Source organism: Cavia porcellus, unplaced genomic scaffold (assembly GCF_034190915.1).
Source record: "Cavia porcellus strain 051 isolate PalLab524CR breed Dunkin Hartley unplaced genomic scaffold, mCavPor4.1 scaffold_1, whole genome shotgun sequence".
NCBI lineage: Eukaryota > Metazoa > Chordata > Mammalia > Rodentia > Caviidae > Cavia > Cavia porcellus.
Window position 1 is genome coordinate 81,621,583 of NW_026947484.1, and position 14,755 is coordinate 81,636,337.

The following is a 14,755-nucleotide window of genomic DNA, read 5'->3' on the forward strand; positions in this document are numbered from 1 at the left end:
ATGGGTTTGGAGTATAATTTGAAATTGGGTATTTTGATGCCTTCAGTCTTGGTCTTTGTGCTTACGATTATCTAGTTCTGTGAAGAATATCACTGGTACCTTGATGGGTATTATTAATGGTTAGTGTCTGGATGTCCATCCAAAGCCTCATGTGGTCATGGGGGTGGGCTTCTGGAGTTTGTGATTGATTCATGGTCCAATTCTTGGATTATGGGTGTGAGTGTTACACTCACCCTAGGATGGGTAGCCAACATACAATGTAAGAGATAGAAAAAATCTTTTCTACATGCTCCTCCTTTTTGCTCTGATTGCTTTTACTATGTGTTTGATATTATGAACTGTTGCCCTATTCTATCTGCCACTCTGCCTTGGAGCCAGCTAAATATGGACTGAAATCTCCACAAATTGTGAGCTAGACAAACCTTTTCTCCTTTAATTTTGGCATTGGGTATTTTGTCTCAGCAATAAGAGGAAAGTATCCAAGACAGGGATTACACTGAATGTATAGTTTACTTTTGGTAATATAGCCATTTTAACAATATTAGTACTATCAATCCACAGACATGGCAGGTCTTCTTATCTTTTGGTGTCGTCTTCAATTCTTCAGTGTTCTGAAATTTCACTGCAGAGGTCTTCCACCTATTGTTTAGGTTGATCCCTAGTTATTTTATTTTATTTGAAGCTATTGTGAATAAAATTATTTTCTTGATTTCTCACCTGCCTGTTGTTGGTATACAGAAAAACTATTGATTTTTAAATGCTGATTTTATATTCTGCTACTTTGGTGAATTTATCAGCTCTAAGTCTTGATGGAGTCTTTAGAGTCTTCTAAGTACAAAATTATATTGTCTGTAAACAAGAAGGATAATTTAACTTTTCTTATTTGTATTCTTTCTATATTTTCTTGGCTAACTGTTTCAATGAAAATTTCAAGAAATATATTGAATAGGAATGGGAAGAATGTATATTCTTACCTTGTTCCTGATTTTGAATGAAATACTTTTAGTTTTTCCCCATTCAGAATGACATTGGCTGTGGGTTTATTGGATATGGGCTTCGCTATACTGAAGAATGATCCTTTGAAATCTAACTTCTTTGGGGGCTTTTATCATTAAGGGATGTTCAATTTTGTTGAAAGCTTTTTTTTGCATTGAGATCACCATGTGACTTTCATCTTGGATTCTATTCATGGTGTATTATATTTATTAATTTAGATATGCTAAAACCATTCCTGGAATGAAACTGACTTGATCATGGTACACAATCTTTTTAATGTGTTGTTGAATTCAGTTTCCAAGTATTTTATTAAGGATTTTTGAATCTATATTTATCAAAGATACTGGCATATAATCCTTTTCCTCCTCTTTTGTGTCCTTGTCTAGTTTTGGCATAAGGGTGATAATGGCTTCATAGAGTGAGTTTGAAAGTGTTCCTTCCCTATTTCATGCAATAGTTTGAGCAGCACTGGTGTTAGTTCTATAAAGGTCTGGTAAAATGCAGCAATAACCCACATGGTTCTGGACTTTTCTTTGTTGATAGAGTTTTTATTAGTGCTCCAATTTCATTGCTTGTTATAGATCTGTTTAGGTTTTTGTACATCTCCTGGTTCAGTTTTCAGTTTTGGCATAGTGTATAACTAGAAATTTTCCCATTCTTCCTAGATTCTCTAGTTTATTAGAATATAGGTTTTCAAAGGAGTCACTAATAATTCTTTGGATTTTACTGGTGTCTGTTATATCCTCTCCCTTTTAAAAAAATCTCTAATTGTACTGATTTGGGTCTTTTCTCTCTTTTGGTTAGTTTGACTATGGGCTTACCAATCTTGTTTATTTTTTCAAAGAAATGACTCTGTTTCATTGATCTTCTGTTAGTTACCATCTCATTAACTTAAAGCTCTAATAATCGCTATTCTATTCCTTCTGTTGGTTTAGGTTTTGACTTGTTGTTATTCTAAGACCTTGAGAGGCAGAGTAGGTTATTTGAGATTTTCTGATGCAAGCATTCATAGCTATAAACTCCCCTCTTTAGAAATGCCTTTGCCATGTCCCAGAGATTTTGGTATGTTGTAATTCCATTTTCATTTGAGACTAAAAATTTCAAAATTTTCTATTTCTTGAATGATCCACTGATCAAAACTTGATTTTAATCTCTGGATTCCTACCAAGTCTCTGCTACCATATATAGCACATAGCAAACAGTCAGGAAATATTTACCTAGTAAGTAAGACCAGTACCTGTCTATAACTTAAGATAGGTAAGGAAACATTTAAATGTGCTGTGTGTTGTCTCCAAAAGGTCATCTTATTTTCAAAAGCTTTAAATGAATAATGACAAAGTGACTTCCTCATAACTGAAATAATTTTTAGTTTTGTTGACCATTAACTGGTTTACCAGAAAGAGCCAGAATAAGAAAACTTATATACAATGAATTCTCAACACCTTAAATAAAACCAGTTTTAAGAATAAGTTAGAGATTTACTGCAACCATATCTACAACCAAAGTCATTAATCAAGCTAATTAGAGGTCGAGTACTCAGAATATACTTAAAAGGTTTTTACACTGTAGTAAAATACATTTGGCACTCTAAAAAACAGCTGGCTATAAAATAATGTTGATTTGATCCATCACTATAAGAAAATGAAGATATAACATGAAATTTTCATAAACCTTCACTTCAGTAAAATTTTCTGTGTCAGAAAATAAGACTTTATATAAATTATTTGCCTTATATTAGCAAATAGTTATTGTATTACTAACATACAATTGTGTTGTCTATATAAATTTCATAACATGATTTAATTATATTTTTCCATTTACTTGTGTATTACCACTCATTATATCTTCTCTTTTAAGAATATATCACATATTTCCAAAAATAATTAAAGAAAATATTTATGTTTTAACTATGAATCCTATCTTAAGAAACATAAAATGTAAATAATGAACTAACTGAAAAGAGGTCATACTCATAATGGGCTGAAAACAGCTAAGACTGAGCTGAAGGTAAGGTTAAGAGTCTTTGACTATCTGATAAGATTATGAAGGTTAAAAGTTAACATTGACATATACAAGTTACATCAAATACAAATCTGAATTGGAAACATACAATCTAACAGAATACTCTCGTGACATGACATGGTATTATTATTATTTCCATCTAATTTTCAAAGTATGAATTTATTTCCTCTCGATAAAAGTTTGTAGCATGAGACACAAAGAAAGAACAGGGCTCTCAGCAAATATGAAATTACACTAAGCTTTTGCAATCACAACAAAACTGACATTTGGGTTAGGTGATTCTTTGTTGTGGGGAATGTCATATATATTCTAGGGTATTACACTATAGAATGTTCAACAGTATCACTGGGCCCTCTTATTAAGCCCTGAACCAAGCAAAAATATCTTTTTTTTATTTTTATTTTTTTTTGTCTTTTTCCTTTTTATCAGTACTGGGGATCGAACTCACGACTGCCTGCTTGCAAGGCAGGTGCTTATGCCACTGAGCTAAATCCCCAGCCCCCAAGCAAAAAATATCTTCACAGGCACTGTCAAAAGTCTCAAAGAGGAGGGACTGTAAGATTATTCCTAATAATCACTGGATTATCCACCGAACACTGATCAAATAATGAGTGTTGCTATTTCTGATTACACGTGTAATAACATTCTGATTTCTCTGTTTACTGCATTATGAATTTAAGAACATAATTTCCTTATAATTCTTTATAATGTACCTGTATATAATGTAATCAGTATGCATGCTATTTTGTACATTCTTAAAATTTAACATTTCACAAATATCTTTACACAGTAACAACAATCTACCAATATATTACTTTACTGGTTATATATCAGTGTATTAACATTACGGTTTGGTGAGTTATCTCTGTATTATAGGACATATAAGATGTTCTGAATTTCACTATTAGAGGTTATCTGTTAAACACACCATCATAAAGTTACTTTTGGGAAGAATGCAAGTTAAATTTCAAATAGCATCATAGTATCAAAGCAGGGAGAGTTTTATAGTTTTTCTTACATATTAATAAAATTGACAACTAAAATCTGCAACACTCATCAGTGCTGATGTGTATACTATTAAAAGACATTAGAAAAGATAGGTTCTTACATTTAAAATTTTATATAAAACTTTAGTTTGTTTACATGGAAAAGATAGTTCAGTTAAGTTTTTTTTTTTTTTTTTTTTTTTGGTCTTTTTCTTTTGTACTGGGGATGGAACTCATGACCTCACATTTACCAGGCAAGTGCTTGAGCCGCTGAGCTAAATCCCAGGCTCTTTTCTTATATTATCTTTTTGTTGTCCAACTTTCACTTTTCCTTATATGCAATCTCTGCATGAATTTTTCTTTATTGAATAAAAGATGGAAACCCCTTTGAAAATCTATAAATTCTGATATAAATCATAAAATTAAGTAAAATGAGATTTAAAAAATTTAAAAAAACTAAACCATAAATTAAGGAGGTATGATTAAAAATACAGGTTCACATTAAAAACTTAGAAGTCAAAGTTTCAGAGCCTGGCAATGGTAGATAATTTTGTTTCTTGATCAGTATGTTTAAAGGTATAATTTCCTTTGATGTATTGCTTTAACTGTAAATTACAAAATAATGTTCATTTTTTACTATTCCTAATATCCTTTAATCTTTTTTAAACTAATGTGTTAGTTTACAAACATACAGATTTTGAAGTAAATTTTTGTCCCTGACCAACTCCATGCCCATGCATTCCATTCCCTGGCTGCAGACGCCAGCCAACTATGAACCTGTGCTGCATTGGCATGGGACAACAGAGGTCAGAACTGACTGACCAACCAACTCTCTGACCGAACTGAAAGGGATGAGGCCAACCAGCAAAGAGAGAAGATAAGCTCAGGTGTTCAGCAGCTTTAGGGAGAAACAAACAACCAATGCTAGCTCTCCTAAAAGTCCATGGTTATCATAAACTGCAAAAACAGGATCGAGTTTAACCCCAAAAGTGACTCCTACTGCACAGTAGGCTAGTGTTAGAGAAGAATTCTAATGCTGTGTGTACCATACTTGAGCTTTAATCAGGAACCATTTTGGAAGGGATTGTTTATGACTGAGACTCAGGACTTTATAGAAAAGCTTCATTCCATGGCTCCCTGCCAAAGTGACTGAATGAAAAACAGACACAAGAGAGCTGTAGAGACTGTGGACTACACACAGCCTTTTGTGGCCCCCTGTGGTGAGAAGCCAGGCCTCGTATGTGCACCTTTCAAGTGTAAGCATTAAGACCAGGGGTCTGCTTGAAACCCCCATCCCAGTGTCTACATTTTGCATAAAAGATCTGACTGCTTTTTCTACCTATAAAAGAGAGCATGTCCATAGCCTGGTATGTATGAGGGGAGGAGAGAGGGGTTCCTTTTTTCCTTGTTTTTTCTTTTAATTTACTTCTCTCACATATTTGACTTTTCTTTGTTGTTCTTTTGCTATTTTTATCTAATTCTATTAGTTTTCTTTCACTCCTTAATATGGATTTATCTCACTTATCTCTCTTCATCTTCAATTGCTTAATTTTTCGTATTTTTCCTTTTCCCATTCCCTACCCCCTCTTATTTTTACTAGTATAATTGAGTTTTATTCATCTTTAGATATTTAACTAATGCTATTATTACTGTTGAATTATTTTCTATTTTTAGTGGAGGTATAGTTATTGCATTTAATAGATATTTAGTATCACATTTTCCCTGAAAGTAACACTGAGTCTTATATTATTTTTTTGCCCCAAAAGACACAGACTGGCAGAATGAATCAAGAAACAAAATCCAATGGTATGCTGTATACAAGAAAAACATTTAATCCAGAAAGAAATCCACAGATTAAAAATTAAAGAATGAAAAACAATATTCCATGCAATGAGAACCCCAAAACAAGCAAGAGCAGCTATTCTACTTTCAGACAAAGTGGATATCAAATCAAAGCTGGTCAGATGAGGCAATGAAAATGAAGGTCACTACATACTGGTTAAGGGAAGAATTCAACAGGAAATGGAAACAACTTATAAGCATATGTGCACCAAACACGGGTGAATTCAACCTCTTAAAACAAAAATCACTTGACATAAAAGATCAGATAAATATCAACTGAATTTACTGGAGGACCTCAATTTCATTATCATAAATAGATCAACTAGACAAACAAAAGGGGGGGGTGGGGAATTAGAGTTGAACCACATCTTTGAAAAAACAGAATCTATAGCTAGTGTTCCATCCGACAACAGAATATACATTCTTCTCACTAGCACATGGTTAAATAAATGCAAAAGAACCAAATCAATGTAATTAGAAATGGAAATGCATAAAAAAGGCAAAATTACAGTGGACACTGTCCAAATCCAGAAAATTATTAGTTAGTAGTCTGAAAGCTCTCTTTCAATAAGTTGGCAGATTCAGAAGAAAGACAGATTCCCAGATAAGTATGATTACCAAAATGGAACCAAGAAGATATAAAAACCTTGAATAACCCAATAAAATGCATTTAAATTGAAGCTGTAATAATAAACTTACCAATTAAGAAAATCCCAAGACCCAGTAGATTCACCTGAGAATTCTACAAGAACTTCATGGAGGTTGAAATGCCAGTATTTCCCAAACTCTTCAGTGAAACTGAAAGGACGGTACCATTACCCTGAAAAGAACCAACCATAAAACAGAACTACAAGCTAATTTCTTTAATGAATAAAGATAGAAAAATGCTCAACAAGGCACTGGCAAACAAAATGCAACAAATCATCAAAAAGCTCATATACATCATGACAAAGTAGACTTCATCCCAGGAATGAAAGGATGATCCAACATATACAAATCAATAAATATAACAACATATAAACAGAAGCAAGGACAAATATCACACAATCATTTCAATAGATGCAGAAAAAAGCCTTTGACAAAATCCAACATTCACTGATGACAGCAAAGAATCCATGATGAGAAAAATATGTAAAGAAAGACCTTATCTCAATCTGATAAAAGTTATTTATGACAAACCTACTACCATCCTTATACTAAGTGGGGAAAAGGTGAAAATTTTTTGTCTAAAATAAAAAATAATACAAAAACGTCTACTACCATCACTCCTATTCAATATAGTACTCAAAACATTCACCACAGCAATGAGACAAGAGAAAAAAGGAATTTGTATTAGAAAGGTAGAAGTTAAAGTATCATTATTTCCAAACAACATGATCTCTACTCCTCAAAAAATCCTTAAAAATTCCACTAAAAGACTCCTAAAATAACCAAATTCACAACTGTAGCAGAATGCAAAATTAACACACAAAGATCAAAAGCATTTTTGTAAATAATGAGCTCAACTGAGAAAGAAATTAGGAAAACAATACTATTCACAATAGCATCCAGAAAAATTAAATGCTGAGGAATTAATCTAACTAAGGAAATGAAAGACTTTTACGAGAACTGTAGCACTCTGAAAAAAGATCAAAGAAGACACCAGAAAATGTAAAAATATCTCCTCCTGGTTAGGCAGAACCAATACTGTCAAAATGGCCATACTCACAAAACTTGTATAGGTACAAATTTAATATAATACCAATCAAAATACCAATACTATCCCTCACAGAACTATAGAAAACAACACTAAAATTTATATAGAATCAGATGAGAATGAGAATAGCAAAAGCAATCTTGGGCAACAAAAGCAAAGCAGGATGCATCACAATACTGGATTTCAAATTACAGTTCATAGCTACATTATAAAAACAGCACAGTATTGGAACAAAAAGAGATATATGGATCATTGGAATAGAACAGAAAGTACAGAAATAATCCCTAGAACATTTAGCTATACAATCTTTGACAAAAAGGGCCAAAATTTTTTACTATAGGAAAGACAGTCTATAGAATAAATACTGCTAGAAAAACTGGCTAGACAAATGGAGGTGATTGAATCTAGACCCAAATTTCTTGCCATCCACTAAACTAAAAATTGATTAAAAATCCAAATGTTAAAACAGAAGCAATCTACCTAAAGACAAAACAGGTAAAATTCTTAAAGTTAGAGGTATAGGCAAGGCCTTTCTGACCAGAATTCTACTAAACAGAGTAAAGAGACAACCTATAGAATGAAAAAATATTTTGCCAGCTGTTTGTTGGACAGAGGACTAATACGTAGAATACTCACAGAACTAAAAAAAAAAAAAAAAAAAAAAAGAGGCCCCCCCAAGTAAAAATCCTAATAAAAAAATGAGCACTTGAAATTAGTAGACACTTTCCAGAAATACAAATAGCTAATAAATGCATGAAAAAAAAATGTTCCACATGTCTGGCCATTTATGAAATGGAAATTAAAATACTGTGACTCCATCTTATTCCCGAAACAATGGTGACATCAAGAAACTACATAGTAAGAAATGCTGGTGAGTCCGTGGAATGTTGGTGCATGTGGAAATTAGTACAACTGATAATATAGAGATTCCTCAAAAAAACTAATGCTAGAATTTCCATTTCATCTAGCTATTTTTCTTCTATGTCTCTTCTTAAAAGAGGTAAAGACTCATGTTACAGTGATACACAAATACCCACGTTTATAGCAGAATTGATGAAAGCTAAATCTATTTTTTTAAAGACTAAATCTATTTTTTTTTTTAAGTGTCTTGAACTCACTATGTAGTACTTGTGGCCTATCCTCCTGCCTCAGCCTCCCAAGTTCTGGAATTACAGGCTAACTCCAACCAGCGAAATCTTGGAAAAGGCCTATAAATTCATTAACAGATGAATGGATAATGAAAGTGAGGTATTTATACAGAATGGAGTTTTACCAAGAAGGATAAAGTTGAGTCATCTGTACAAAAATGGATATACCTTGAGATTCTAATGTTTAGTGAATAAATCGGACATGAAAGATTAAGTTTTACAAGGTTTCGCTTATATAAGAAATCCAAAACATACAGAGCAAATGTAAAGATAGGTAATAGAGAACAAAGAGATAGATCTTTTTCAAAAGGGAAGGGAACAAAGCTATGGAGAGAAAGAGGGAGGGGAATTGAAAGACTAAAAAGCATTCAGTGTATTATATACATGTATGAACTCCAGGAGGAATGTAATCATACATACTGCAAACATATTCTAATAAATAACAAACAATTAAAAAGACAAGATATGATATTAATTGAATAAAGATCCTTTTATGGGGTCAGAATTAAAAAATGAAATCAAAGCTTTGCAAAATATTGTAACACTATTTAGAAGGCAATAATGTCTGTCAAATTTCAACTATAATGGGTTTGGGTAAATTATCAATATCTTAGTATTCTACCATTCTAGAAAACAAATACATTTCCTAGAATACAAAGGATATTGTCCCAATAATTCATCAGAATGTGAATTTTCTGCCAACCAAATCATAAAAACAGAAACAATAAAAATATGATTACTCCATAAGATCACAAAGATTTCTATGGTTTAAACAGTAATGAGAAAATAAAATTAAAGGACTTTCTCAAAATGTATACTCCTATAAATCTGAACAAAAAGTGTTTCTTTGAATAAATCTCACATAGATAAGTTTAATGTAAACATAAATTTGCTCTAAAATATGAATTATTTAGTGAAAATAACAAAAAAGACTTTTTAAATGCAATGTTTAACCTGAGTGAGAAAATGGGTTTTGTTATTTTGATATGAAAAATTATCTGAAAAGTTGCTGTAGAAAAGAAGTTCTCTGAAGCATGCCACTAGACAGTTATGATTCCACATTAAATTCTTTATCATATATATTAATTTGTATTTTTAATAACATTTATGAAAATCAAATACTTATACAGAATATCTAGTCTTTGTTACTCAATTCATTAGTTACAGATATACTATTTTATTTTTGATTGTGATCTCTTCTTATGAAAAGCAGTATTAATACTGGATTTGTCTGGCAAGAGTGAAGGAAGGCCACAGAAAAGGAAGCATTCAAAATAACTATCATTATTATGTAGTTCATAATTTCATAATAGTTCATAATTTCCTTACTGAAATTATGAGCCTACTCACAGTGAGTAGGCTCATACTCACTGTGAGCCTAATTCTAACAAGTATGGTTACCTGCCTGTATATAAGCTACAGCAAACATATGAATACACATAGAGAGGACAACTTACTGACATAGCCTGGCAATGAAGAAAGAGACAGAACAAAAACAAAAATACAAACAAAATCCTTCAAAATATCTGGGATAAAAGCCTTTTAGTTTTTATACATGCAGTGTTACTGATATGGTATTAGGAAACCAATACAATTACTGATATTCATAATGACAAACAATAAGTCATCAAAAAAGGGTTAAATTGCATTTAATAAAGCACCAGGAGTCAGACAAGTTAAAAGACTAAATGATTAAAAGATAGATTTTAGTATTAAAGGTTTAAATTCAGGTATCTAGAAAATTTAGTTAAGTGGAATATCCTATTCCCAAAGGATGCGAAACAAGCTCATATTACATATCAACATAAATAGTCAGTAAAACTAATTCCTAAAGGGCCTATCACACTCATTATCAGATTTTTAAAAACAAAAATAGGGAATAATACAGAGATTCAAACTTTTATTGTCTACTTGCTTTATGCCTCAAGCTTGGTGATATAGAATTTAATCAATTTAACCCTTAACATAATCTGAAATCTTCTGATAAGCATTTCCTCACAAAATATCATACAAGGTATTGGTAGTTTGTTTTCTTTTAATTTTATTTTACTTGGTCCTATGAAAGAAGGCAATATGCTTAAACCTCACATCCACTTCAAAGTGAGGTAAAAGGCTTTACAGAAAAACCCTAGAATGCTTATAAAAATTTTTTTTTAAAAAAAATCCTACAGTACATGCTATAAATACTTTGAACCACTTATATCTAAAAGTAAGTATGCATCAGAAAAATATTAAAAGTTCCAATTTATAATATGGAAAACAAAGTATGCTTAACTGCAGCATAAAAAAGATTTAGCAAAAAGTTCTGTACAGTCATGAAATATAAATACCTAACAAAAAATAGTTTCAGTAAGAAACAACAAATCACACCTTGATTTATTTATTTTGAGACAAGGTCTTGTTATGCAGTTCCAGCTGACCTTCCTACTGAAGAAAAAAATCAGTTCCTTTTGTACATAAAACATGCAATAAATTTAATAAAACTACTGGTTGCACAAAAAAATACTATCATATAATTTTTGAGGAATTACAACTGTAAATTTCAGTAAAAGTCTTTCATTTCAAGAGACTTCCTGAATACCTACAGTTTATACAAAAATGCAAGTCTCATGAGGATCTAAAACATTTTGAATGAAATTATTCCTGAAATATATTTCATAATTTTTGCATTCTCTGAACATTAATATTTTCTTGTTTATTGATAACTATCATTATGAACAATATTTTATCACTTAGGTTTTAACAATCTCTCAAGAATTCACTGAAAGGCTTCTGAAATTAGGTTCTTTAGCCCTAGTATTAAGTAACTTCAGGAAGCTGTACTTTTACGGTATGTCAGTCTCCTCCCTTCTGACTTTCAGGGCGCTACAAATATGCCTTTCCCAAATCAAGTAAAAATGATTGCTACAGATCTGTGATATCAAACTCGCTTAATCACTAATCACATTTTATACATGTTTACACTAACAAGTTCTGACCAAAGGCCTAGAAATAGCTTCATAACATTTCTAAGGTATAACACAAAGATTTCTTTAAAGTGAGGACTGATTCTTTTCAATGCTTAAAGCCTTCTCCATTTATTTGCAGGTGTATAATTGTTTCAAATCTGTGACACAACTCAACTACAAACACCAGTTAAACAGGTATTGTAGTACTTATTTAATAAATAACAAAACTGACTGTTCTATCAATTTAGGAGTATAAAATGCCATCATAGTGTAGTCTCTCAAGAACAATGGAAAAATACAAAGTAAAATTAAGATTAATTATGAATTTAGAATAATGTTTAAAAAGTCACACTGGTAAGAATCAAAAGTATCTTGGGCTCAATAAACAATTTATATGTTTTAATATTACATTTAATTAAAATTCTATTATATAATATACTCTATTAATTATTAATTAAGCATATTTTCAAGATAAACAATTCCTAAAAAAGCTACTAGTCAAAGAACAACCAATCAGTATACTGAGAATAGCTAAAACTACAACCTGATATAAACCAGTCAAAGAAAATTAATTTGCCTTTGTACCATTTTTGACTGTTAAAAATGAAAACTAGATGACATAAGAGAAATAAAAGAAATAATGTTTCTATCTTTCATTGACAATTTTCATGTAATCCAGAACAAAAATTTTAAAAGGCTTTAGAAAAAAAAAGCAGGAATTTTAATGCTGACAATAATAGATAGAACTTTTGGATTAACACCTACCGATTTTTTTCTACTGTTTTCCAGATCTTTGAGTTCATTCTCGATTTTTGTGATTAATTCCCTGAGTTCATCAAGATTAGTGCAAATAAGCTAAAATAAAACACAAAAACATAGCTTGATAACACATAATATAAAACACCCAAAATGTGGTAACAGAAGTTGTTTTAACATACACTGAATTCACAATAAATTATTTTCTCTGCCAACTAGTAAAAGCAAGAAAAGCTCCAGTTTATATTTTAAGAGATATTTACTTGTTATCATGTAAGAACTTCAGGCTTTACATAAAATAAGCTGAAATTTCAACACTGGTGGTTTCATCCATATCCCCATCACTTTGTTTACTTTAAAATCCAGGTACTTTCTTAACATTATTAACTTTCAGGCCAGAATGACAAAGATCTGGAAATTCATCCTAGACTTCATGGTTACATCAGTTTTCCAAGTAAATGAACAAATATACCCTTGGAGAACTGTCATTATGCCTTCACTTTGGTTTGCTAACTACGTAAGTTAACAAACCTTAGCTACTGCTGTTGGGAGTGCTACTAAAAAAGGACTGTGACTAAAGGTAATATTCTTCAAAGATGTAAACAAAATTAAGTATACTTTTTAAAACATGAGTTTAGAGGTTTTAAATACAATGATCTTCAGAGAAAATATCTGTTTCATAATTATGTGGTTCAATTTATTTTACCTTGGTAACACTGGCAAATGGCCAAAGCAATTGGTTGACCAGTTATTAATAATTCAACTACCTTGGCTTGTTACCAATATTTTATATAGTGAAGTTTCAACAACAATAGCAAAGACATTAGTAATGACATTTTGTTTTCTGCTATATTATACTGAATTTGTTCAATAATTGAACTTTTTCCTAAAATAGTGTAAGCTATTTAAACACATCTATTGTGAAAAATAAAAGAACGATCTCTGAAACAAAGCTGCAGAGAGGAAAAGTTTCAGATTAAATAAAGTCTTGTTACAATGTTTATATGATTATTTAAATGTATACTTTTATAAATTATTAAATATCATTAACAGTTCTGTTTGTTATATTAATTTCTATGCAAGGGTATTGCTTTTCTAAAAGGCATGTTTATTAGGAAAAAACAAACATTAAAAATAACAACAACAAAAGTAAAACTATGTTACAAGATAATTCCTAGTGGCTACTAAGTGACAAATGTATTACACAGGAAGCTCCTTAAATTTCCTTTAATAATAGGTTAAGTCATTTAAAAGTGCTGATGCACTACACAAAAATGGCAATGTAGTTCTACTCAACAGACTATGTAAAAATTACCAAGATATTATGTTATAATCCAATTAACAATTGCTTATTAGAATATCTGTACAATTGCAAGCTCACAAACCTAAAAAACTAGGAAAAATATCTATGCAAGTAATCCAAATCAAACAATTTCAACTCTGGGGATGTAACTCAGTGTACATGCCTAGCAAGTATAAGGCTCTGGGTTTGACTCCTAGCACCACAGTTAAAACAAACAACACTTCCTCTCAAATTAAACAACGTTAGAGAAGAAAACAGCATACAGTGATCTAATGGGAGAATTAGTTGATCTTTATTAGATAATGTACATTCTAATTTGGCAAATCTAAGTATGAAAGAAATGCTGGTAGTCCAACAGTGGACTGGCTACCTAGGCCGATTATTCTAAAACAAGGTAGGGTCTTCAGCTTCTATTATAACTATAAAGCCATACAACATTGTTGGTACTACAGCAAGTTTTTAGTAAGAACTCAGTGAAGACTAACCTTCCTGCAGCACCGTCTGCGACTGTGACAGTGTATCAAATTGGCTCATAACCTGCAAATGGTTATATTAATATCATAGCACATATTTCTCATTGCACACATGCCACAGCTCAGAAACAGTTTTACTTACATATTTGCTGTCTCACTATATACAGAAAAAGGGTACATATTACATGTACTTTGTAGAAATTTGTAAGAACAATGAAGACATATACCCTGCCACTGAAGACACCCTAAAAAATTTAAGATCTTTTAATTATCAGTAATGAAAACAAATATTTGTATTCCTCCTAAAGTAGGAGCAGATAACATAGCTTTGAAGTCAAACTATGAAAGAGCTACATAAAATACGTAACACTTTCTAGTGGTTTACCTAAGTAGTAAGTTGTACTAAACCAGTGCTTTTCAAACTTCCATGTACAAGAGAACTGCATGGGGATTTTCCTAAAATGGTTTGTGGTTTAGTAGGTCTTAAGTGACACCTTACCTTTTGCATTCTAGCAAGTTTTCAAGTACAGTGTACAGCTTATACTTTTTTGCAAGGTATTAAGTGATAATGAATTACAAATTGGT

The 14,755-nt window shown here is 31.4% G+C and overlaps 1 protein-coding gene across 4 annotated transcripts in view; it reads right to left on the reverse strand.

Moving 5' to 3' along the window:
* Window positions 1-14,755, reverse strand: part of Brd10 (bromodomain containing 10) — an 88,977-nt gene that overhangs the window by 14,088 nt on the left and 60,134 nt on the right. For 3 of the 4 annotated variants that reach the window (XM_063250837.1, XM_063250827.1, XM_063250844.1), the window contains one exon: window positions 12,404-12,493. The exons of the other annotated variant lie outside the window; for it this stretch is intronic. In XM_063250837.1, the coding sequence (XP_063106907.1) occupies window positions 12,404-12,493 (90 nt within the window). The remainder of the gene's footprint in view (window positions 1-12,403; window positions 12,494-14,755) is intronic. 4 annotated transcript variants of the gene reach the window in all.